The 23,635-nt window shown below is 32.0% G+C and overlaps 2 protein-coding genes across 2 annotated transcripts; both read left to right on the forward strand.

The window, feature by feature from the left end:
• The first annotated feature begins 7,252 nt into the window (after window positions 1-7,252).
• On the forward strand, window positions 7,253-8,287 carry LOC130440648 (cuticle protein 21-like). Its single transcript, XM_056773907.1, has 2 exons — window positions 7,253-7,264; window positions 7,496-8,287. Exons 1-2 carry the CDS (start codon window positions 7,253-7,255, stop codon window positions 8,285-8,287), a joined length of 804 nt encoding a protein of 267 aa, XP_056629885.1.
• A 4,894-nt stretch (window positions 8,288-13,181) lies between these two features.
• On the forward strand, window positions 13,182-19,093 carry LOC130440649 (cuticle protein 7-like). Its single transcript, XM_056773908.1, has 2 exons — window positions 13,182-13,310; window positions 18,446-19,093. The coding sequence occupies exons 1-2, from the start codon at window positions 13,299-13,301 to the stop codon at window positions 19,091-19,093; spliced, it is 660 nt and encodes a 219-aa protein (XP_056629886.1). The 5' UTR covers window positions 13,182-13,298.
• The last annotated feature ends 4,542 nt before the right edge of the window (window positions 19,094-23,635 follow it).

Below are 23,635 nucleotides of genomic sequence, written 5' to 3' on the forward strand. Positions count from 1 at the left end.
TTTTTTTATTAAATATTGATATTTATTTATTTATTATTTGGACAATAAAAAATGAAATTTGAATAAGCCTTTCACTTCGCCTCGAGCTTTCAACATAATTTAGTTTTGTTTATAAATATTTAAAAGTAATTCTAAAAGGTTGTTGTTATTACAGTAAAATCTAGCAAACTAAATATGAAATTGGTCAGCTATTGCTACATAAAAACAGACAACGAAAAATAACTTTTTATAATCCATTGAAATTTTTATATTTTTTTGTGTTTTCTCAGGGTTAAGGTTTTATTAGGTTATAGCGTATTACCATATCAGGAAATTGACATAAATAAACAGCTGGTGATGAAACCGTATAATAGCATAAGTCCCAAACATAATCAGAGTTCGAAGGGTTTAGTATGTAAAATTCTAATTTCGATTTATTTTGTATCGATTTTAAAATACCAGGAATTTGTGGTCGATGCTTTTCGGAAGAAGTGGTATATCGCAGCTCAAATTTCGGACGAACATGATTCCTATTATTGGAGATTTAAAATTCACTGTATCTGGAACGTTGGCAACTGTGGTGATTTCAGCATGAGATCAATCAGATAAACCTTCAGTTTCTTGGAACACATTTTCCTTTGTGCGTACGAATGTTCAAAGCTTGTTTGTTACCATTTGGTCCAAAGGGAGTAGCTACAATTGGTAACGAAAATATTACAAGTTAATTATGTTGTTATTTTTTTCTAATAGCTATTGGAATTGAACAAAATAATTGAATTAAATATATTATCCTATTTTTATAAAATTGTTATAGAGTTTATAAAGAAAAAGTTTTGAAATTAAATGATACTGTTTTTTTACACAATAAGTATATGAATAGAATTGAGTAGAGTGCTAAATACGCTTAGCTATTTTCATAGGTATGAAGTGCAGTACTAAGGTCTGGTAAAAGTATACCTTCATAACAGAACATCAACACAGAAAAAAATATTATTTTACTTTTACAGTAATAAGATTGCATTATGAACGTAATCAAGCAGGTAGGAGCTGTTATTTTGAACTTCAATTCAACATTTGTCAGTTTTGATTACTTTATTGGAAACATATCTCATGAATAATCGTATACGCGTAAGAAATTTGTGGGAATGGTGTTAAACCCTTACTCCAATAAAATCACAAAAATTATATAAATATTTTTCAATTATAGATATTCATAAATAGTTGAAACATAAACAAAACATTCTGTTTTCTTTTTCCAATCAAGTTAGATTATGTTTTAACTGTCTTAAACTAATTACAACTAATATAGATATAATATTTTTATGTCAAAATCATGAAAAATAAAATGTTTTTTGAATAACATGCTCTGGGGTTTTGTTCTGTCTTGGCTGTGCTCAGGTTTTTCTCCACTACACCAGCTCAGGAGCTTAACTCTTTTGAATCTTCTCATTATCCTACGTTGGTGCAGCAGCTGGATTGCTTCGATGATATTTATGGTTTCTTCCGCTTGCCCAAACTTCTCTGCATCATTTCTTTATTTACAGTACACATACTGCTTAGTAGCGTCCTTTTTTCTTTTTCTAATAATGTTTTTTTCGAGTTCTTTAATAATATTATTCAAAATAGTTACTTTTATTTTGTAGCGTTATAATGATTGTTTAAGTACTATAATTTTTCTCGACTTTTCTCTGTTCCTGATTTTCTCACGGAAGAGCTGTCTCTTCAACATCTTTTTCTCGGAGTTTCTGAGGATGTGACTACAGTGGAGGGTGCTATGGACGATCTAGGTTCTGGAAAATGAGTTTTATTGAATTGAACATCCATTTTTCTTGAAACCTCAGTGCAGTACATTTCTTATTAGAATTGTTTTAAGTAAGTAATTACTTACCACTAATGGTTGAACATATTTAGGCAGTTCAGAGAATATGGTGGCGACTTTCTCATTAAGCAAACGATCGTTTGACATAGTATCAGTCTTGTAGAACCACATTTGATCCAAATGAACATATTCAATTATTTACTGTTGGATTCCAATTATCAATTTTAAGATTGTTTATCCACGTTTATAAAAAATATAAATATACATTATTATTTAAAAAAATTGACAAAAAACTGTCACTGGTCTAATTGGAATCATAATAATGGCTATTTATGCAACAAGTGAGTAAAGTAATACTTTTTCACGATTAGGACGGTTTGACTAATTGTGAAAAAAAGTTACTTTACTCTAGAGTTTCATAGAAAAATTTTTCTACGTCCGTAGACTTAAAAAAAATCGACAAAACTTTTATCAATTTTTGTTTTGAAATAGTAATATTAAAAGTACAGCTGTGAGCATTAATAATTTGGAATGAAGAAGATGTTACATTACTATTAGAACATGAATTGGCAACATTTAACGAATTCAAAGAAATAACATCGTCAATAGTTGTGTTAGTACTTATTGGATTGTTGGTAGGATCGTGAACATTTACAACGTTGAACTAGTTGTTCCCTTTAAAATTTTCTCTACGGAATCCATTTTGTCTACGTAACCTTCCACACCGTGTTGGATTTCCACCCATCGTGCTTCTTTAGTTGAATTATATCACCACCGGAATCCACTAATAGAGACGCCGAACAGCGTCGAAATGTATGCCCAGTGTAGTTTTTTGGATTAGGTAAATTCAAATATGTTGCGATATGCCAGGGAATTTTGGAAAAGGGATTTGTTCAGCTCTTGTTTTTTATATCATATCATGTGTTTCTTTTGTATTATTGTTTCGTCCTAGGTCACAGACAGACACACACACAAACCTAGTTTAAGGCCACCTCTTCGAAAATACAACCCTTTGAAAGATACTTTACAGTAAGAGCTTCCTATCAGTATCATAAGTCGTTTTTGCTGCCTGTTTTCCATCCTACTTCTATGAGTTAAGTGGAATTCCGGCCATCCTCATCTTTTCCTCACGGTAGTGCCTTGCACGCTCCATATTTTTTCTTTTGTTTGACGTTCTTCTTGGGCTTGTGTTTTTCAGAACCAGTATGGATAAATTCCCAACTGACCGGTAATGACTAAAGGTGATCTTAAAGAGTGGATCTACTTGCGAAATCTATTTCTACTCGAAAGTTTGTCGATTGAATTGACAAAGTGTCTAATAGTGGTCTGTTCTCTTCTTTTCTTCTTTTTGTGTTCCTGCTAGATGTGGTTTAGCTATTTACTAGGACCCTCAGCTCATCTTATCTCCTTCTGACAATTTCCTTGATTATTCTTCCAATCTTCTACCGAAGTCTTTGTAAATGTACTAGGTCCTCATGTACCAAGATACGTTCTCCATATTAGGTTGGGTTTAGTGCTCTTTGCGATAACTCTTGTCAGTATATTCCTACCCTAGATAGATACATCATGATGGTGATAAAGATGACCATGATAAGGTGAAGTTTGTTCTTTAATTCTAGTTAAATAGTTTCTCGATGAGCCGTACTAATTAAATAAATTAGATTTGTCAAGGTAAATACTTATTGTATGAGTACTTATTGAATTGCTGGTAGGATCATGAACATTTACAATGTTCACGATCTTTCATGTTCTTACAACTAGTTGTTGCCGTTAAAATTTTCACTGCGGAATCTATTTTTGTTTTGAGTCGTCTACGTAACTCCTACGTAAATCCTCTTATAAAGACGCCGAAGAGCGTCGAAATCTATGCCCATTGTAGTTTTTTGAATTAGGTGAATTCAAATATGTTGCGATAAGCGAGTGAATTCTTGAAAAGCTATTGATGATACCTACAACCTGGGTTTTGCATTTTCCATTTCTATACTGCAAAAGAAATGATCTGTTTTGACATTTGTGAGTAAATTTTTTATAAATGTTTACCAAGTTTAATCTATTGTCAGATATTTCACCAATAACAGTAAATCGACGTTGAACATTAGTTTTTGTATCAGCTACTGTGATAAATAAAACATTTCCGGTATTATTAAAATCGTAACACTGCATTTTATATAATTCCTCCCTTCGCAGAGCTCCAGCGATTCCTAATATTAAAGCAACGTAAAAAATGTTACAAATCTAAGCTTACATTAAAATTTTTTGCTGTCATACCTTATGCATGAGATAATGATCGTCTGGAGCTTGCAACAGAAACTTATTAATTTCTTCACGGGCAAATGTTTTAGTTTTTTTGGGTCTATAACCAACTGATTTATTTTTCAAATATGCAATGAGTTTCGAGAATTTACTGGTGTCTACGTCGTTATTTACCATTAGGGTGCCTTTCAGTTTTGAATAAGTCTTCTTTAGTACGCCACTCCATAAAAGAATTATATTCCTTCAAATACTGTTCCCTGGATTTCTCAGGGAGAAGATTCATAATCGGTGCAGTTGCCGATTCACCAATATCTGCTGGTGTACAGTTTACACTTTATTCACTATTACTATCCATTACTAATGATAATACTACACTCGTTTTAATCAGACACAAAACGGATTTTCTTGAACGAATATCAAGAAATACAATTATGACAGTTTATCGAAGAAACACACACACACACAGCCCACTATTTTGTTAAAACAATTTTATAATTATTTTTAAGCGTGTTGGAACAAACTTAATACCTCAGCTGGCAGTTGACAGATTCATGATCCGATTCTGCGTTCATTTCATGTGTTATTATTACTACAAGAAAACTTCTTAGAAAACACTGATCAATATACATGGGAATTATTTGCAAATATCAATGCAAAAAACTTGTTGTATAATTAACTCACTATTTTGAATCAGAAAGCAAAAATTTCTATACCGATATCATAATAATACACATTACAATACAATACAAAAATCATGTAATCCAGTCATGTCAAAGATTAGGCCCGCGGGCCGCTTCCGGCCCTTGGGCCGTATCAATAAGGCCCACGATCGCAATGTGTCACTGATGGAAGAATCATGTTTTTTAGAGCGTTTAGACTGCATCAATTCCTCTACGGATGATTTAAATACTTGTACTCTCAAGTCTACGGATGTTTATAAGTAATTTAAAGGGCAGCGCGTTCCTAGACAAGCGAGGGAGAGAGAGAGAGAGAGACAGTTCGCCATCTCTTAGCAGCAAGAGGAAATATCTTATTATTTTTGTCAAGAACTATAGAATCTTCCAAGCGCTTCTAGTCTAGACTAGAACCTTCCTTTACCATATAAAACGAGTGGGTCTACGCGACATGAGTCAATTGAGTTGAGTAATCGAAGCGATTGCATACTTTTTCATAGAATGGGAAGGTAAACCATTGTGTTTGTTTTGTAATCGAACAGTTGCTGTTTGTAAGGAGTTTAATTTGAAGAGACACTATGATACAAATCGGAGGTCAAAATTATTCAATTGTTACACTAAAAAAATAAGAATCGTCACATTGTCATATTTAGAATCTAAACTTAAAGGTCAACAATCGATGTTTACTAAAGCTAATACAGAGAGCGAAGAAGCCCTGAAATCAAATTTTATTATTGCATTAAAAATCGCTAAAAGATCAAAACCTTTCACTGATGGTGATTTTATTAAAGACTGTATGTTGAAAGTTGCCGATGTTTCATTTCCATCTCAAAAGTCAATAATTCAAAATATTTCGCTCTCAAGTAGCTTCAAGATTAAATGATTTATCTCAAAATTTGGTTCTTCAAATTAAGGAATTTACTTTTCACTAGCTGTTGACGAGAGCACTGATACTGTTGATACAGCTCAACTTGCTGTTTTTATACGAGGCATTAACATTAACTTTGAAATAACTGAAGAACTATTAAATTGCGTTCCATTGACAGGTACTACAACAGCAAATGATATTTATTCTGCAATTGAGCATTTGATATCAGAATACGAACTCGATTGGAATATATTTAGCAGCACAACTACGGATGGCGCTCCTGCCATGGCTGGCAAACATTCGGGCATTGTAACTAAATTAAAACAGAAAACATCAGGGAGTTTTGTGGGATTCATCAGGAATCATTGGCATCCAAACGTTTAAAAATGGACCATGTCATGCAACCTATAATTAAAATTGTAAATTTTATAAGGAGCAGAGGACTAAATCACCGACAATTCAGGCAATGTTTACAAGATTTGGACGAAAAGTTCTCTGATGACCCTTATTTCAAACAAATTTTAGCACAAGCTTAGTTTGAATCCGTAACACGGCTCCCACTGTTTGCAAAATGAAGATGTGGTTACCAATATTACGAGAGCCATTCAACTCCAATTAAAAGACTACACGTCATATTATCAACTTTATCGCGTATAATCATAGAGAAATTTTTAAGAACTTTTGTCAGAAAGCTGCGGCAATTTATGATATGAATTTTATCCATGGTATGGTGTGTCTACATTAGATGTATTAATTCTTGGTCATAAAATCGAAGGCATTTCTATACCACAGGGCTAAGGATATTGCTTACTGGGAAAAGAGGATCATTAGCACAAGAAGTTTCAAGTTTATTGGAAAAAATAAGCTTTCTATTATCCACTACTTGTTTTGTTTACAGAAGTGGTACTGTTGCTCATGAGTCGGATATTTAGGCTCCAAAAGTTTATTTTATTGAAATTTAGTTTATTCTAACATTATTTGTGTTTTGATAATTATTAATTTTTAGGTTGTGTTCGACTTTTCAGATCTAGGTAGCCTTTTCTATTGCGTAAATTTTTTTTTAGATATTTAGTTATTTTATGATGGATTTTTCATTCCATTCTTCTTCAATACTTGATTGAAATCGGTTTTAGTGATCATATAGTCCATGCTAAAGGAGCATTTATTATTTTTCTACAATATATTTATATACTCACTACATCAGTATTTTTTCCAAAAAAATTCGATTATAATATTCCAAAACAAAAATATTTGACTACAAGATTAAGATTAAGAAAAGATACATTGGAAGGTTTCATTCAAAATTTACGCAAAGTTATTTAAATGTGACCTCATAATTACCCTATTACAATATTTTTTATGTAGTAGATACCTACATTGCCTCAGTTTTTATTTATTATTAATAATTGTTCATGAAAAAATATACTAATAACACAAATAGGTTGATTATCTAATAATTTTTTCTAGATCAATGTTAACGATACACATTTATTCTGTTTTTCATATATAATTTGATACTTAGATTGCGAAAGTTACCAAAAGTATTCACACATGTACCACGCCTTCAGATATTTTTCCAATATATAAAGACATACGATTGCCCACAAAACATTGTGTATCTGGTATTTGTTCAATCTACTATTTATTTACATAAGCAAAATGGCATTCAAAGTAAGTAAAATTTTTCAAATGATAAGTGCTTCACAAAATTATCTTTCACAATTTTTTACGATACTATCATAATGGCAGTTTTTTTCTTTTTGAGTTTAGTCATATTACATAACAAAACCAAAAAAAAAAGAATTTGAAACTATCATTTTCATAATTTTAATTTTATCTGATATTTTACTACAATAAAATCTGTTACTATTGCTAAATACCTTAACGTTGCATTTATTTCAGTTTATCTGTTTCTTCGCTTTCCTTGCTTCCACACAAGCAATTGCCTTGAACCCTCACCAAGCCTATTCAGATGCATCTTCTGTATCATACTCTAGTGTATCCAATCCACAAGGATATGAAGCACCAGCTTATACCAAATTAGCAGCGTCTGGACCTTACGCATCCCCAGCTATCACCAAATATTCAGCTCCAGTTTCATATTCCGCTCCATCTTACAACAATCCAGCTTACAAAAAAGTCATTGGATCTGAAGATTACTCAGCACCAGCCAACTATGAATTCAATTATGCTGTTGAAGATCCTCACACTGGTGACATCAAAAGCCAACAAGAAACTCGTGAAGGCGACGTAGTAAAAGGAAGTTACTCACTAGTTGAAGCTGACGGTTCAAAAAGAATCGTAGAATATACAGCTGATGCTCACAGCGGTTTCAATGCAGTTGTACACCGTGAACCTACCGCATACCAATCAAAACCTGTAGCTGCCTACGCCCAACCCACTTACAAAGTAGCTGCCCCAGCTGCCTACGCCCAACCCACTTACAAAGTAGCTGCCCCAGCTGCCTACGCCCAACCCACTTACAAAGTAGCTGCCCCAGCTACCTACGCTCAATCTACCTACAAAGTAGCTGCCCCAGCTGCCTACGCTCAACCTACTTACAAAGTAGCTGCTCCAGTTAACTACGCTCAGCCTTCTTTGGCAAAAGTAGCTTATACAAATGCTCCTGATGTGTCTTATTCCAGTGTTTCTGCCCCTCAATGGAAACAAACTGCTCCTGCTTATTACCACTGATTTCGTTAATTGTTTTTTATTGTTAATTATTGATAACGAACTGTTTATTTATTTTTAGTTTTTTTGAATAATAAAAAGCAATACTTAAAAGATACTTCTAGCTGTTTTAATAACTATGGCTTAAAATCATTAATGTGTAGAATTAGCATTGCTAGGGAGATTCGTACAATTTTTTAAAAACGTGAATTTGAAATTCAAGCAATATATATATGTAGAAAAAGTTATTTTTGGAACGTTTCCTAATGTACAATGTTCAACATCAAAATATCGATTAGAAACATAAGATGCTTTTAATAACTCGCTTTTTAATTACGTATTGGAGACTCCTGATTGCACCAAGAAAAATGTTAAAAAAAAGAAAATTTTTGGATACGCTGACTGAAAAACAAAAAGAAATGAAACTAGCTAAGAATATTAAAAAAAAACTAATAGAATATAGAGGATATATCTCCAGATACAAAATACCTAAAGAGATGAATATTTCAGAAAGATAGGGCGAAAAAATGTCGAATAATATTCAGAAGAATAACTACCAAGGAGAGTTGATGTGAAACGATATTAGACAGGTCAAACTTGAGTTAGGGGATACAAATAATCAGTTTTATTCTATAACCATTGCTCTAATATTATTTTGATAATGATACTAGTGTTTTTGGAAAATAATAAAGTCAAATTGTTGACCGTGACAAAATTTATTATTGATTTTATTACTTCACTTCTATTCTTTTCCAATATTTGAAGAAGTTCAGTGATGTTAGGACAAATGAGTCAAATGGTAAAAATTGATTGAATCTAGACTGATTTAAGAAAATTTTAAAACTTATTTATAGTAAGAACTTATTCATTTTTCTTGAGGGCGATTAATATTATGATCTAAATAAATAAACGTTGTTTAAAGTTTAAATATTTCCTTGCTCATACGTTTTAATGTCAATATCACCAATTCGGTAACATTTTTGTTATTCCGAAAACGTTTTATTATTTCCGGAAACAATTCTTGAATAAAATACACATAAATTGAGATATTAAAAAACATAATTCTTTACATTATAAAAATTCATCATTAAGTTAATATAATGTTAATTCGATTATAAGAGTTTTGAATATCTTGAAACCTTCTGTTTTATTTTTGTTTATCATAGAAAAACGTTTGCGATTCGATGGTTTTCTATAAGATATTCGCTAGAGAAGTATGGACCAAGTCAAAATTCATTTTAATCTTTCGTGAGCTACTTTATACGAGTAGATAGTATAGTATTATTAATGTGAACTACTGGTGAAAAGTTTTTGCTCAAAGTCTAAAATAATACTGTCTGTTATTTGTTTAGCCAATCAAGAACGTGTTGTGATTTATACTGAAGGGTTTTTCTAATTTATTTATATGATTTCTATACATAGGGTTAATCAATAAACACTGTCTCTTACGTTCTTAATTTATTCAAATACTATACATTACACTTAACTAACTTATAATAATTCACTTATCACTATTACTTAACTAATTTTATCTAAAGTCTTCGATTACTTTGCTAATTTGTTCTGTTCACTACGACTATTTATTATAAACTGAACTAAGCTGCGCTACATAAACTACATATCCAAATATAATTCTCCAAAGATCTAGAAAAATAAAATAAATAAACTTTTCTTGAAATTATTCAAAAGACTCAATGCAAATAAACCGCTTACTATAGAAAAGGATAAAAAAGAACAAACATCAAATGGATTCCGCGGTTTATAAAAAGTAAGTCAAAGGCGCCGAGCGCTTTTCGCCGAATTTCAATACATCTAGGCAAGACCGGTTCTAGGGCGAAGACAAGTTCATAGCAATACTTTTTAAACTGAGACATCTTTTTGTTCGTAGTTCGTATACGAATTGCTTTCGTTCTCGTAAATTCGGACTTGTAAGTTTTAAAATGGGTGAAACCAAGAAACTATCGGTTGAAATTCGTACATTAATCGCAAGTCTTCATAATCTAGGCAAAAGTAACCGTACCATTTCCTCCGAACTAAAAATACCCTGACGTCCTGTGGCCTGCAACGTAAAAAAATGGGTCTACCATGAGCTTTGGCGATAAAAAACGTTCTTAGTGGCCTCAAAAAAACCACAACCGCTGAAGAAAAACTTATTGTATTGGCCAGCAAACATGAACGACTCACGGATGCAACTCAGATCAATGAATCTAGGAATCTGCCTTTGAGTACTTCTACAGTGAAAAGGAGATTGAGAAAAGCTGTTCATTTTGGCAAAGTGGCAGTGAAGAAACTTCTTCTAAGACGTTAAAATAAAATTAAGAGATTTAAGTAGGCCAAAGAAAATACATATTGGGTGCAATAAAAATGGGAAAAAATGTTATAGTATGATGAGTCAAAGTTTGAAGATTTAGACTCTACAAAAATAAGAACGGATGTTAGATCCATTTGTAAGACCGGCTATAACGACGAAAGGCGACAGGAGACCTGGTAGAAATTGAAGGAATTTTGAAGAAAGATGCTGTAAAAAACATTAGTGAAAAATTTAGTACGTTCTAGCCAGCGCCTGATCGGCAAAAAATTTATCTTTCAGCACGATAACGATCTTAGTTGAGTGTTGATTTGAGTTGATGTGGGACAAGTCAGAGAATGCCAAAATTTTACACCGAAATAATAAAAGCAAAAGGGGGATACATCGTTGAATGGAAAATTTAAATATGTATTAATTACTGTAATTTAATTATTACTTCATATTTTCATCTATATATTTTCTTCAAAATATAAATATCAGAATCGATCGTATTGTTTTTATTTTTTGTCTATCGCGCAAACTAGAGAGTGGGAAAAAAACTTTTTACCTGTTGTGTATGTATTTATTATTGTTTCTGGACTATTAGAGAATCAAAATGAAATCAATTTGTGAAATATTATAAACATTTTAAATTATTTTTGGCATTATAACAAAAATAGTAGTTTTTACAACTAATAGGAAACAATCTTCGGATTACTCCAAGATGAGAAAAATTAAATGATAACCTCGTACTGCACTACATACAAGCGCCTAATGAGAACAGAAACAAATAAAATAAAAATCACTAACATAACTCGGTTTCCATGAAAACCTGTTTGCTTCAAATCACATCAATTTTTATAAAAAACAAAAATAAGCGTTCTCTAAGCATGACATAGTTTGTAATCATACTTGGGCTTTCGATCGTTTCTACAGATATATTCCAAAAATCTTGTTATAGATATTGACATCAATCTTTCACTAAATAAGCCATGTATACGTATGCGTTTGTGGAAATTCCTTGAAATCTGTGGGTTTTCTTAGACGATTTTCAAGTACTGTTCTTTCAAAGCCATTCCCAAATCACGAAGACACTTCTTCCTATTGTTAGTTTCCTCTTATTAAATGCCGTTGTTAAATATATAGGTGATCCAGCATAAAAACTAATCCCGATTAGTTATAAAGTTGGACCAAAAATTTCGAAACATTATTTTATTTGCAGCTGTTCAACTTAAAAATGTTAAGGTCTTCAAGTAATAGTAAGTAGAAGGCGAATAAACCATTCTGAGGGGTTGATGATGTCTAATTGGTGGAGTAAGCTTTCTTATTTGAGATTTAATGTGGCACTATGATTTTTTTATGTATTCTAAATTGAGTATATGATTGATTTCAAAGATTCGTGGTATGCTCAATCCGTTTCTAATATTTCCTCTTTAGTAATTTCTCCTCCATACTACAATCTCAGTTCTTTCTATTAAAATAAAGTTTCTGAAATGCTGTTTCCAAGAAAACAAATTTTTTTAAAAGTTACCATGTGCTTCGACTCACTTCACACAGGGTAATTCTTATCTTCTCGAACCTTGGCAACAACTTTGTCTGCAGTCTTTGTATGAAGGAAATTTTCTTCTATTTGAAACTTCTGCTTTTTTTCATGTGCTGTTTAAAACTCGCGACATTTCTCTTCCTTAATAACTCTGTAAATCGTAGATTTCCCAAAACCAAGCGTATTAATAACTAATTTCACTGGGCCATCAACACTTTTACATAAATGTTTGTAAATAGTTTACAACAATTAAATATTGATGTTTTTTCACTGTCAATTACCAATTTTCTGGCGTTCTCGCATTAGATTACACCCTGCAAATTTCATTAAGATTACACAATTTTGACCTACTTACTAAATGGAAAAACCCTCAATCGTATTTTAGTTGAAATTTGTTGGGAAATTATAAAATTTCATTCCTTTATTAGCAAATAGGTACTTATTAAGAAAAATCTTATAATACGGCTATATTATCTTCAAAACCTTTTGCTATTGTTCTGTACAGTTTTTTGTTAGAAAATACCGATAAACGAAAGAAAACTATTTATTATTAGCTCAGGTAAATTAACAAAACTTTTAGAAAATATTTAAATTATTCTATAATAATATTTAAAATGACCGTTCTTCGTTTTGCCAAAGAAATTAGTTTTTACTAAACTCTTGTATTTAAAAATTTACCAAAATTGAAAAGGAAGATAAAATCGTTGGCTCATCAATGGTCTTCCAAAAACTATACTTTTTCAACTTTATATGATGGTATAAAATGTGAATATTATTCTTTTGAATGAAACGAAAAAAGTAACGGCTTCAATCGTTAGGTAATTATCAACCATTTCTCATTACTATAACGAATGTGATCATAAAGTCTTTATATCGAGCTGTCATCTTTTCTTGGTTGTGCAATGAAATAAAACATGGCAATGTCCAATGACTGAAAGTATATTGCATGCATATTATCGCTCTAGTTTTTAATTATTAGTACATTTATATAATTATGTTTTGTAGATCAATGTCACGTCGTTCGATATTATTCAATATGTTCATATAGAAATTCGATACCCAAAAGTGCCAAAAATGATCTAGAAGTATTTACACAACATGGACCACGCCTTTGGATTTTTCTAATATATAAAGACAAACTATTAGTAATAAACTATTGTGTATCTGTGATTTGCTCAGTCTACAATCGATTTACGAAAAATAAAATGGCATTTAAAGTAAGTGGAATAATAAGTAATTGTTAGATATATAAAACCTAATCTAAGTACCTCATAAAACTATTTCCACGTGGAGCTAATTAGAATTTCTATAGTGTAATGCACGTATTTATGTTATAAGTATGAAATTATGAAATATTTTCATCAGATCTTGATAAATAAAAAAGTACACAAAACAAGAGAAGAAAATGGAACATAACTATTTAAGTTGTACCTTTTTAGTACAGGCGAATTAGGCGATTTTGGGCTAAAACCTTAAATTAAATTGGGCGGTTTTGATTTTCTAGATTCTAGGAAGTTTTGGAATACTCTGAAATAGTCTGGAAACAAAATTACGGGCATGGGTGTTCGAAATTTTGGAACTTGTATCTAAAAAAAGTTTTGAAACGTGAATAACTCGAAAACAATGAAGAATTCGGAAAAAAGCTGCCGTAACAAAAAATGTAGAGTACAAAATTTTCAACAAAAAAGTATCACAGGTATTTGTTCCTAACCTCAAAATTTTTACCACAACAAGCGGTTTATACACTCAAAATATTTTGAATTACGAATAACTCGAAAACTACGAGGGATTCGAAAAAAATTGTTGGAGCAAAAAATGTACAACACAAAATTCTCTACAAATTCGTTCGTAAGCATTTTTTCCTAACCTCAAAATTTTCAACGTAAAATGATTTCATGTACTCAAAAACATTTTGTATTGCGGATAAATCGGAAACTATGAAGATTTCGGCACAAACTGCCGGGATAAAAAACGTGGAGTACAACATTCTGTACAAAATGGGTTCAATTTTTTCCTTACCTCAAAATTTCCATTATAAAATTTGTTTGAGCGCTCAAAAATATTTTGAATCGCGAACAACTCGAAAACTACGAGGAATTCGAAAAAAAAAGTGTCGGAGCCAAAACTGTAAAGCACAAAATGAGTACCTACATTTTTGTGAAAAAGAAACTATTAGGAAGTCTGTGAATATTGAAATAATAATCAACCGAGATCGAAGATAGTGTTCATGATCGCGTTTTTTAAAAGTTAGTTCATTTGAAACCAAGAAGTAGTTCATGTGTGTTATATACATGAAAATATTGATAATAACACAAACGAAAAATCTCTCGTTGGATTTGCTTGTTTATATGGCTAGTGAAGAAACATATCCATTGAAACTTCAAGGGTTCTATCTCGCAAGATTTTCGAAAATTTACCAAGTCGAAAATTAGGGTAGCTTACCCGAATAGAAAATAGAGATGCATTTCGATTTTTTGTAAACGAGTTTTCCAAGTGTTAGAGCAGTTTCCATGTGCGCCTGGAACCTAAATTGGCTTGAATTCGCACTGGAGGGATTCGTTCCGGCTTTAGGCGTTGAGGGAGATTTACTCAGTAATAGTGGCTCTAACGAAAAAAAACTAGAGACATTTTTTGTGGAAAATTTTCTGTTCTACATTTTTTGTTACAACAATTTTTTTAGAATTCCTCTTAGTTTTCGAATTATTCGCATTTCAAAATTTTGAAAACCCGTGCCCGTGCATCTAGAAAATCAGAAGCCTCCAAATTAATTTCGGGTCCGATCCTATTTTACCTGTACTATTTTAACGTAATTCTGGTACGTATACATGACACGTGAAATCACACGAGTGCACCATAAGCATTATTAGTCGCTTACCTTCAAGTACCATCGTCTCTCTCTGACTCTCTTCGGCCTCTCTTCGTCCTGAATAATTATTTATCATTTATCTTAAAAACTATTAACTTTATCAAAATTCTTAAAGAGAGCAATGTTATTGATATTTAAATTGTTTACAATTTGTTTTTAACAAATTTTTTTCTGGAATCAATTTTACAAAAATTATTTGAGCATGAATCAGAACATGTAATTGAATTCACTTTTTTATCGGTTTATATTACTTTTGTGTAATTATCATTGTAATTTATGTATATATATCAACAATAATAATGTATAATAGTATTTGTACATTTTTTGGAATCACAATTATATAAGAAAAGGTACGCAATGTATACTTGTGAACGCGCGAAATTAACAATTAAAAAAACAGGTATAAACACTGAATTTTTTTAAATCTCTATTAGAAATATTAAGTATTGTATGAAGAATTGAAAATACAGATTTTTCGAACCTTTAAAAATTTACATCTCTAAAAATAATTGCCTTTTTTATTAGAAATTACAATAATAAATATAAAACAAATTTTACCGGTTGAAAATAACAATTCCTTGCAACAGTTTCGGTTTAAACAAAATGGCTCGGGATTGCCACATGGCAACATGCATTTATATCATCAGTAAGGCAATTTGACGAAGATTGCATAAAAAAATTTAGATGGAATGGTTTTCGCGCTGATTTCTCTATATGTACAAGTACTGATTGTAACAATATCTCATTTTCAGGATAAGAAATCGTTCCCTCATTTGCTTTTTCTGAAGTATCTGGTGGCTTTAAGTACTTTACTTGTACTGTCGCTAATACAATCCTTTTAATTCATTCCAAAATTATAATTTGTTTGTTTCCATTTTGACATTAAGAATTCAAATTCAGATTTAGCTGCTTTCGTTTCAGTTCAATAATAATAATGATTGTTCAACTGTTATTCGTGTCAATAATTTCGTTCAGAAACTTTGTGACTCCACCGGTTTTGTTCTAAAATCATCCATTCCAATAACAAAATAATTGATTTTCATAATTTCGGAAGAAAAGAGATACTATCTTGACTCCCCTGCATTGTGAATATCATCATCAAATATGTTGTTGAAATCCAATAATTAAATAATGAAAAATATGAGGTTTATTATCTACATAGTAAGTTCTATTTAGTTATATAAAAAAAAGTGTACAAATACCGTAAAAACATTTATTGTACAAACTACAAGTATTGAACTAATTTTCTTCATAGATTTTATCGGCACTTGTCATAGCGAGGCACTAGATTTTATATATCTTCGTTATAAAAGGTTACCGCCTTTGTTTTCAACAAGTATTTACCAAGAAATGATTTTAGGTGTAAGAAGGGCTGAAAGTCGCTAAGAGCAAGGTCTGGGCTATACATAGGATGACCAAACCAAACAGGTCCCAGCGAAATTCCTGTAGTTTATTTGTCACGTTCCCAGTATAAGGACGGGTATTATCGTGAGATAAAGAGAGATAAATAATAATAGTAATCCTTCATTGATTATTTGGCCTCGTAATAAGGAATCGATAAGCAAGATGTCTTTTCTGTCCCAAAACACAGTACACATGAGTTGCTTAAGCTTAACTTTCATTGGGAACATAGTGTATCTCTGTTTCTTTGATTGCCCGTGACTATTTGACTGTAGTGTGTCAAAAAAACTGGAATGCACTGTATAGTAGTACAAGAGTAATTCCAGAGAGTGTCAATGAGAATTGTTTTAGTTAGTTCCGTTAGTTGGGGAATATTACATCTGGTAAGATATGACTCATTACCTATATTCAGCGAGGTATTCTCAAACAAATCATGTCATATCTTCGTAATAATCAGTTCTACTCTCATGGGAGATTCGATAATAATCGACAATTCACAAATAACGAGACATAAAAACATCAGGACAGCACAGCTGGTTTTTTAACGATTACGTCGATTTACGTGTAAGAATATTTACTTAATCCTGATGTCTTACTATCTTTTGAGGTGTATGTATTTCTGGAGTTGAGTCATTACTTTTCCACAACTATTTCTATTCTCTCCTAAGCTGTGTTTTTTATTTTATTTCTTCCCATCTTATTCCTTGTTTTTCTCCTGTCACTTGTTTTTGTATGTTCGTGCTTCATACATCTTTCGTATCAAAAGTTCTTCTCCTAGTCGCATGATTAGGCCAACCCATATTAGTCCTTCTTCAAGTTTGTTTCAAATTGGTTACAAGTTAATTTTTTTTTTCATAAAGTCTTTATTCTTGTATCTTCTCTCATTATCTCTTAGAAATTTAATTTCTGTACTCTCTATTCAGCTTTTTTGTTTCTGTGCAAGTGTCCATGTCACTGATCTATATGTCAATATGAATATTACTAATTTCTACAAATTTCTCTTATTTTTTTTAGTATTTCATTATTAAACCCTAGGAACTGTGTGTCAATAGCGTTGAATAATCTTGTAGTCACTCCAGTTTATCTCTTGCTCCAGACTTCCATCTTGAGTAAATGTCATGCCAAGATACTTAAAGCTTTTGACTTAATTCATTACTTTTCTTCACGAATGGCTTGTAACTTAGCTCAAGACTTTTTAAAATTGCTTTGTTCAGACGAACAGTTTAAATAATTGGTTATTTTTACCTTCTCGATATCAATTCATTACTCTGCCCGCCAAAACGGGCCAATTGACTGACCTGGTTAATTTCTGTTGAAAATTGCTTCTCCCAAATTCCTGTCTAATTCCATTATAGATTTGGAGTTTGCCTTTTGATATTAGGTGGTTGTCTTTTTATAGCAGATGTACTAGAGACTTATCTCGACATTCTTTGTTCGATGTTAACCATTTAGAAGATGCGACAGGGCTTTCTTCGCCATTTGCAGCTGCTGTGGTGTTGTAGGTATTTAATACAAATGTCGACTTGGTTTTACTAAGCTTGAGATTGCTCCATTGCCACGGCACAAGAACTTTTTTGTAGGCCATCCGGTGAATTTTCACCATAATTCACGCAATCTCACTGATCACTTTAGCTCTTATAATTGAAGAGCTAAAGTTTTCAATTAAAATCTTGAAAATACTTATTCTGTAGAGGCTTTGTGTGAATTTTCCGAATCGTTCTAAATCCGTACAATACTGAACACACTGTTTACACTACCTTTACACCAACACTCACAATTATACTGAGTGATGCGCGTTTCGATAACCAAATGATCGTCTTAAGAGATTCAACGTAAAGTTTACCTTATTTTAATGAATTGTTGTGAAACAATGCTCCCATTTTAATTAATCGATCCTGGTTTGAAAAGGATGTGAGGTATATAATTATCCCAAAAATCAAATCAAAATTGTGTTAGGATTCAACGAAGGGAAATAGAGATAAGATTGTAATGAATACAGCCTAGGTTGGATTGATTACTTTTTTCATAGTTCAATTCATGTCAGATTTTGTCATTTGATATTGTAACCAACTATTTTTATTCCAGCTCATCTGCTTCTTTGCTTTCCTTGCTTCCACACAGGCAGTTGCCTTGAACCCTCACCAAGCCTATTCAGATGCACCGTCAGTATCATACTCCAGTGTATCCACTCCACAAGGATATGGAGCACCAACTTATACCAAATTAGCAGCGTCTGAATCTTACGCCTCTCCAGTTGTCACCAAATATTCCGCTCCAGTTTCATACTCCGCTCCATCTTACAACAGTCCAGTTTACAAAAAAGCCATTGGATCTGAAGATTACTCAGCACCAGCTCACTACGATTTCAGTTACGCTGTTGAAGATCATCAAACTGGTGATATCAAAAGTCAACAAGAAACTCGTGAAGGTGACGTAGTGAAAGGCAGTTACTCACTAGTTGAAGCTGATGGTTCGAAAAGAATCGTAGAATACACTGCTGATGCTCACAATGGTTTCAACGCAGTTGTACACCGTGAACCTGCCGCATACCAAGCAAAACCTTTAGGTGCATACGCTCAACCCACTTACAAAGTAGCTGCCCCAGCTGCCTACGCTCAGCCTACTTACAAAGTAGCTGCTCCAGTTGCATATGCCCAACCTACATATAAAGTAGCTGCTCCAGTTGCCTATGCTCCTCAATTGAAACAGACTGCTTCTGCTTATTACCATTAATTTGAGTCTATTTATTATTCATAACTGTTTATTTATTTTTAGTTGTTAAGAATAATAAAAAGCAACCATATAATAAGCTTTTAATTTCATCATCGATTTAAAATTGTTTAGTTATTAATATTTTAAACGTTTCTGTAGAATATCAAGTATTCCACAATTTTCATCCTCCACTGAAAAATATTTAATACAATCCTGTCTAGCACAACAATACATACAACTAAAGTGATTACGGTAAAATTAAAAATACCTCAATAATTCTTCATTGAAATTTATTAACTATATATAAACAATTCTTGATTAATTTAATATTGGTAGATTTTCTTGATTCTTCAAATTCACGCTTCCAAATATTGAGGTTCATAATCCCAAGAATATCTCTTAGCAAGGTATCTATAAAAAAATAAATTATAATCTAGAGTGAAGCTTATATAAAAAATATACTAACAAGCATCGATTAAAAATAAGTCACTCAATTACAGCAAAGTTACTGAAATATGGAAGAAAGCCTTACAAAGATACTCAATTTGAAAATTGATTTTTGGAATCGATGAATTCAATGCCTTTTAAAAGAAAAAAACAAATTTAAAACGTCGCAATTCATAACTAATTAGTCCCAGACGATGATACATAAGTATTCGAAAGCTCGGAAATATATTAGAGTTAGTACACTTTGGTGTTTCATTCTGTCACAATCCCACTACGAAAACTTTTATAATCTAGCTGACAAAGACTTCGTTTCATATATTTAGGTTGGGGAATTAGATGCTGGTCAATAGTGATAATTGGTCGCTAGGACTGATCTGATTGCTTCCTCCCGCGAATGATCTTTTGAATGCTGTGTAGATTCAGAAGTCAATGCCAAATGCATGGCAAAGTGCTATTAGGGATACTGGATTGTGAAAATTATCGTGCAATTTCCCTTTTTAGCATCAAAGTACTCTCCAATATGGCTCAAATTTTTACTATCAGGAATGTCTCTTTTTAACAAAACATCACACGTTTCATAGATTTTAAGCAACTTTACTATTGTATGTAAAGAGAAAAAATGTACTATATGTTAAATTATTTTGAAGTACCTAAAAAAATTACGAGACTGTTAAAAATACAGAAAAAGTTGTAACCAAATTGACGTGTCCTAAGAGTGTGAACACTGAATTTAAATTGTATGATGGCTCGTTATTTAAATTTGAATATAGACGTACTCCTGTTTCGAAACAACTAGTAAATTTATTATTTCTTCGCTCAAACGTTGCAATAAGTTTACATAATATTCGCCATTGATAGTTTTTCTTTTTCGAGATAATCAATGAACATTATCTCACGCGCATTCCAAAAACCGACGCCTGCAAGTGGAGTGGTCTTTGAAGCCGATTCTTTCTTTTCAGTCCATTGTTTTTGTTTCGGATATGACGTGATGGATCCACGTTTAATCCATAATTATAAAACTGCTTTATTTCTGTGAAACATTGCCAAACACTCGACAGCAACATCTTCGTTGCGCAGTGCAAAAACAGCGTCGAATAGAATGTCGTAAGCGATATTTAGAGCTTTGCCACTAGGATCAAGAAAGTGTAATTCGATCAATAGCAACGGGTGATGAATCTATGGTCTTTTACTATGATCCGACATCTAAAACACTTTGGAACTTGCATCTCTATTATTCACTTGACGCATTACTTAACTACATCTGCAACGATCTGTCTGTAGACTGTATGAAGTGAACTTTCAGTTTTTTTGTCAAATATCAATCAAAAGAATATTGTTTTCTAATAACTTCATTGGTTAGTATGGAATGATTTTTAATGTGTTTTTAAACTATATAAGGAATTTACAAAATTTTCCAATAAAATGTTACAGAGTTATTTTGATGATCTGAATCGTTAATATTTTTTTGTTTTATGATGCTTATTTTTATACTATAATGTCCTATTTGGAGAAAATAATAACTTTATTGCTTATAAAACCGAAGTAATAAATTTAAGTGAAGGTTATAAAAGAAGCATCAAAATTCCTAATTAATAATTTAATAACACAAATAAAAAAATTTGGTATATATATATATATATATATATATATAAACATAACTATCATTTAGTAAAATGTTAGTATAATAGAAGAGTTGTTCCTAGAACGATTACTATTTTGACAAACACAAAAAGTTGAATCATAATGTAATTTATCCAATAAGTTCGCTCAAAACTGAGTTGACTTGGAAAATTTTGATAATAACCAACGAGCTGGCAACTAAAAATTACCTATGTTCATATTATAATAATTAAATAAAAATAAAATAACTATATAAATTGACGCTTCAATGCCGTTTAAAAGAAAAAAACCAAATTTAAAACGTCGCAATTCATAACTACTTAATCCCAGACGATGATACATAAGTATTCGAAAACTAGGAAATATATTAGAGTTAGTACACTTTAGTGTTTAAGTTTGCTACATTCCCACTACGAAAACTCTGATAATATAGTGCTCTATATTAATTAGAATTAGATGCTGGTCAATAGTGATATTTCAGGAGGATTTTCTCCTCCTTTATACATGAACTTTTTTTCAATGTTGAGCTGAGAACTAATGATAAAAATGTTGTTTAAATCTATAAATGACTTACCTCAGACCATCAGTGTACGAACGCTGTAGAGCTCTTTTGGCTGCAACTCCTCTACATATTGGAGCATATAAGTGTATCCTTGAGAAAATTACAAAATTTAGATAAAATTTAAATGTAAACCATCTAAAATAACGATATCACTTTTATTCTGTTTTGAAAACAGATATTTCTGATTTACATAAAAAAACTAACGCTTTATCCAACCAATTCATTTTTAAATTTTTTTAGTATTATATCTAACCTCCATCTAGCTTTGTCTATGGTTTTCTTTGATATGTCGTCTATTATTTTCAGAACGATTCCTTACAATTCTGAATTTTGTAGCGCCGGCGCTAACAATTTGTCAGTATTTTTAAGAAACCTGTGAAGGTTTCATCAAATATTTCCCCTATTCTGAGTTTATGTTAATTGTATACTTGAAAATAAATTTTTATACAGGTGCCTACATGGTTTTAATTCTTCAAAAATTGTCTGGGACCTCACAACTTTTGTTCAATGAAATCAATCTTTTACAATCACAAAAACTGCTATGCTACTGCTACTCGACAGACATCACATGCAAAAGTAATCTGGGGCCTTTCAAGAAATATCTACTAGTCCACATTTTAAGCATCTGTATTATTCTTTGTCTTTGATTTTAGCACCTGGATAACATGCATAAAAAAACCAATGGTGCAGCACGTCTGCAACAAGAATTCCGAGTCATGAAATACCTAATTTTAATTTAGCACCTAAATTTTCAATATTTGCCTCGAGAGAGCCCCCTAATATTACATCGCATAGGGTCCGTGGTGGCTAGCTCCGCTACTAGTTTCAAGAGTTCTCGGTCGCACTAGCATTATAGTATGCAAAGCTCCATTTGAGACTGACTCTCAGATTTTTATCATATTTACCATTTTATTCTAGTACCTGCCCTTTTTTATATGATTTTATATAATATATGAGGTGTCTCATTAATCATTCAAAGTATAGCCCATCGTTTTCTATGGTTTTAACCCAATGTTAGACAAGCTCTTGTAAACCTTGATTGAACTATCCTTTTTTTATAATTGTTCATTTAATCAAAAAACTAGCATGTCCATCAGATGTCGAAACTAAACAAAAATCAAAGACAAGTCAAAACAAAACAAGCATTCAATACCGACAAAGACAACGCACGAAATGTCAACACACGACCGTCTCCTACGACTACTACTACTGTACTATTCCTTGGGTTTGCCAAAAATTGTCACACTGCATTTTCATCATCTGCTTTGGATTCAAAATTGGTCCCATGGACCTGAATAAATACTAATCTGCCGGTACAGGCTCTGGACTAAATGCTGGATGGAGTAGGAGTTCAATATCACCTAGTTCTTCAATCTTATTTGTCATAAATTTCTTTACATATGGTTTAGCATTGTCTTGTTGTAAGAAAACCTGTTTTCGGTTAACTAAACAATGATATATCAGATGTCCACTATATACCTCGGCATGGATTGCGCGACCATCTGGAATAATTCCCAGGCACACGAAACCTTCATAACTAAACAAAACCTCTCATTTTAATGGGTTCTGCTAATTTTCCTTTGTCTAACTACTGACTTTCCATGTTCGGATTGCTTAGATAAATCCATTGCCCATCACAAGTACCAATGCGTCTAATAACTATCTTCTGGAAAGGAAACTGATTACATACCTCGCCAGTTAATCGGCGAGTGCTGATACTAGATTGGTTTTCTAATGTTTTCCTTGTAACCTCAAAATCCCTCCCAGGTCAACGACCTGAGTGCGAACAATCTTCAAGTGCCAGATAAAGATGATTAAACCAAAACCGTGCCGTTCGATCATATTTACTTTGATTCATATAGTAATATTGTGTCAGCTATAATTTATTATAATAACAGAATTACTGAAGAACAGAATAATAACAGAAACTAGGA

Source organism: Diorhabda sublineata, chromosome 2 (genome assembly GCF_026230105.1).
Source record: "Diorhabda sublineata isolate icDioSubl1.1 chromosome 2, icDioSubl1.1, whole genome shotgun sequence".
NCBI lineage: Eukaryota > Metazoa > Arthropoda > Insecta > Coleoptera > Chrysomelidae > Diorhabda > Diorhabda sublineata.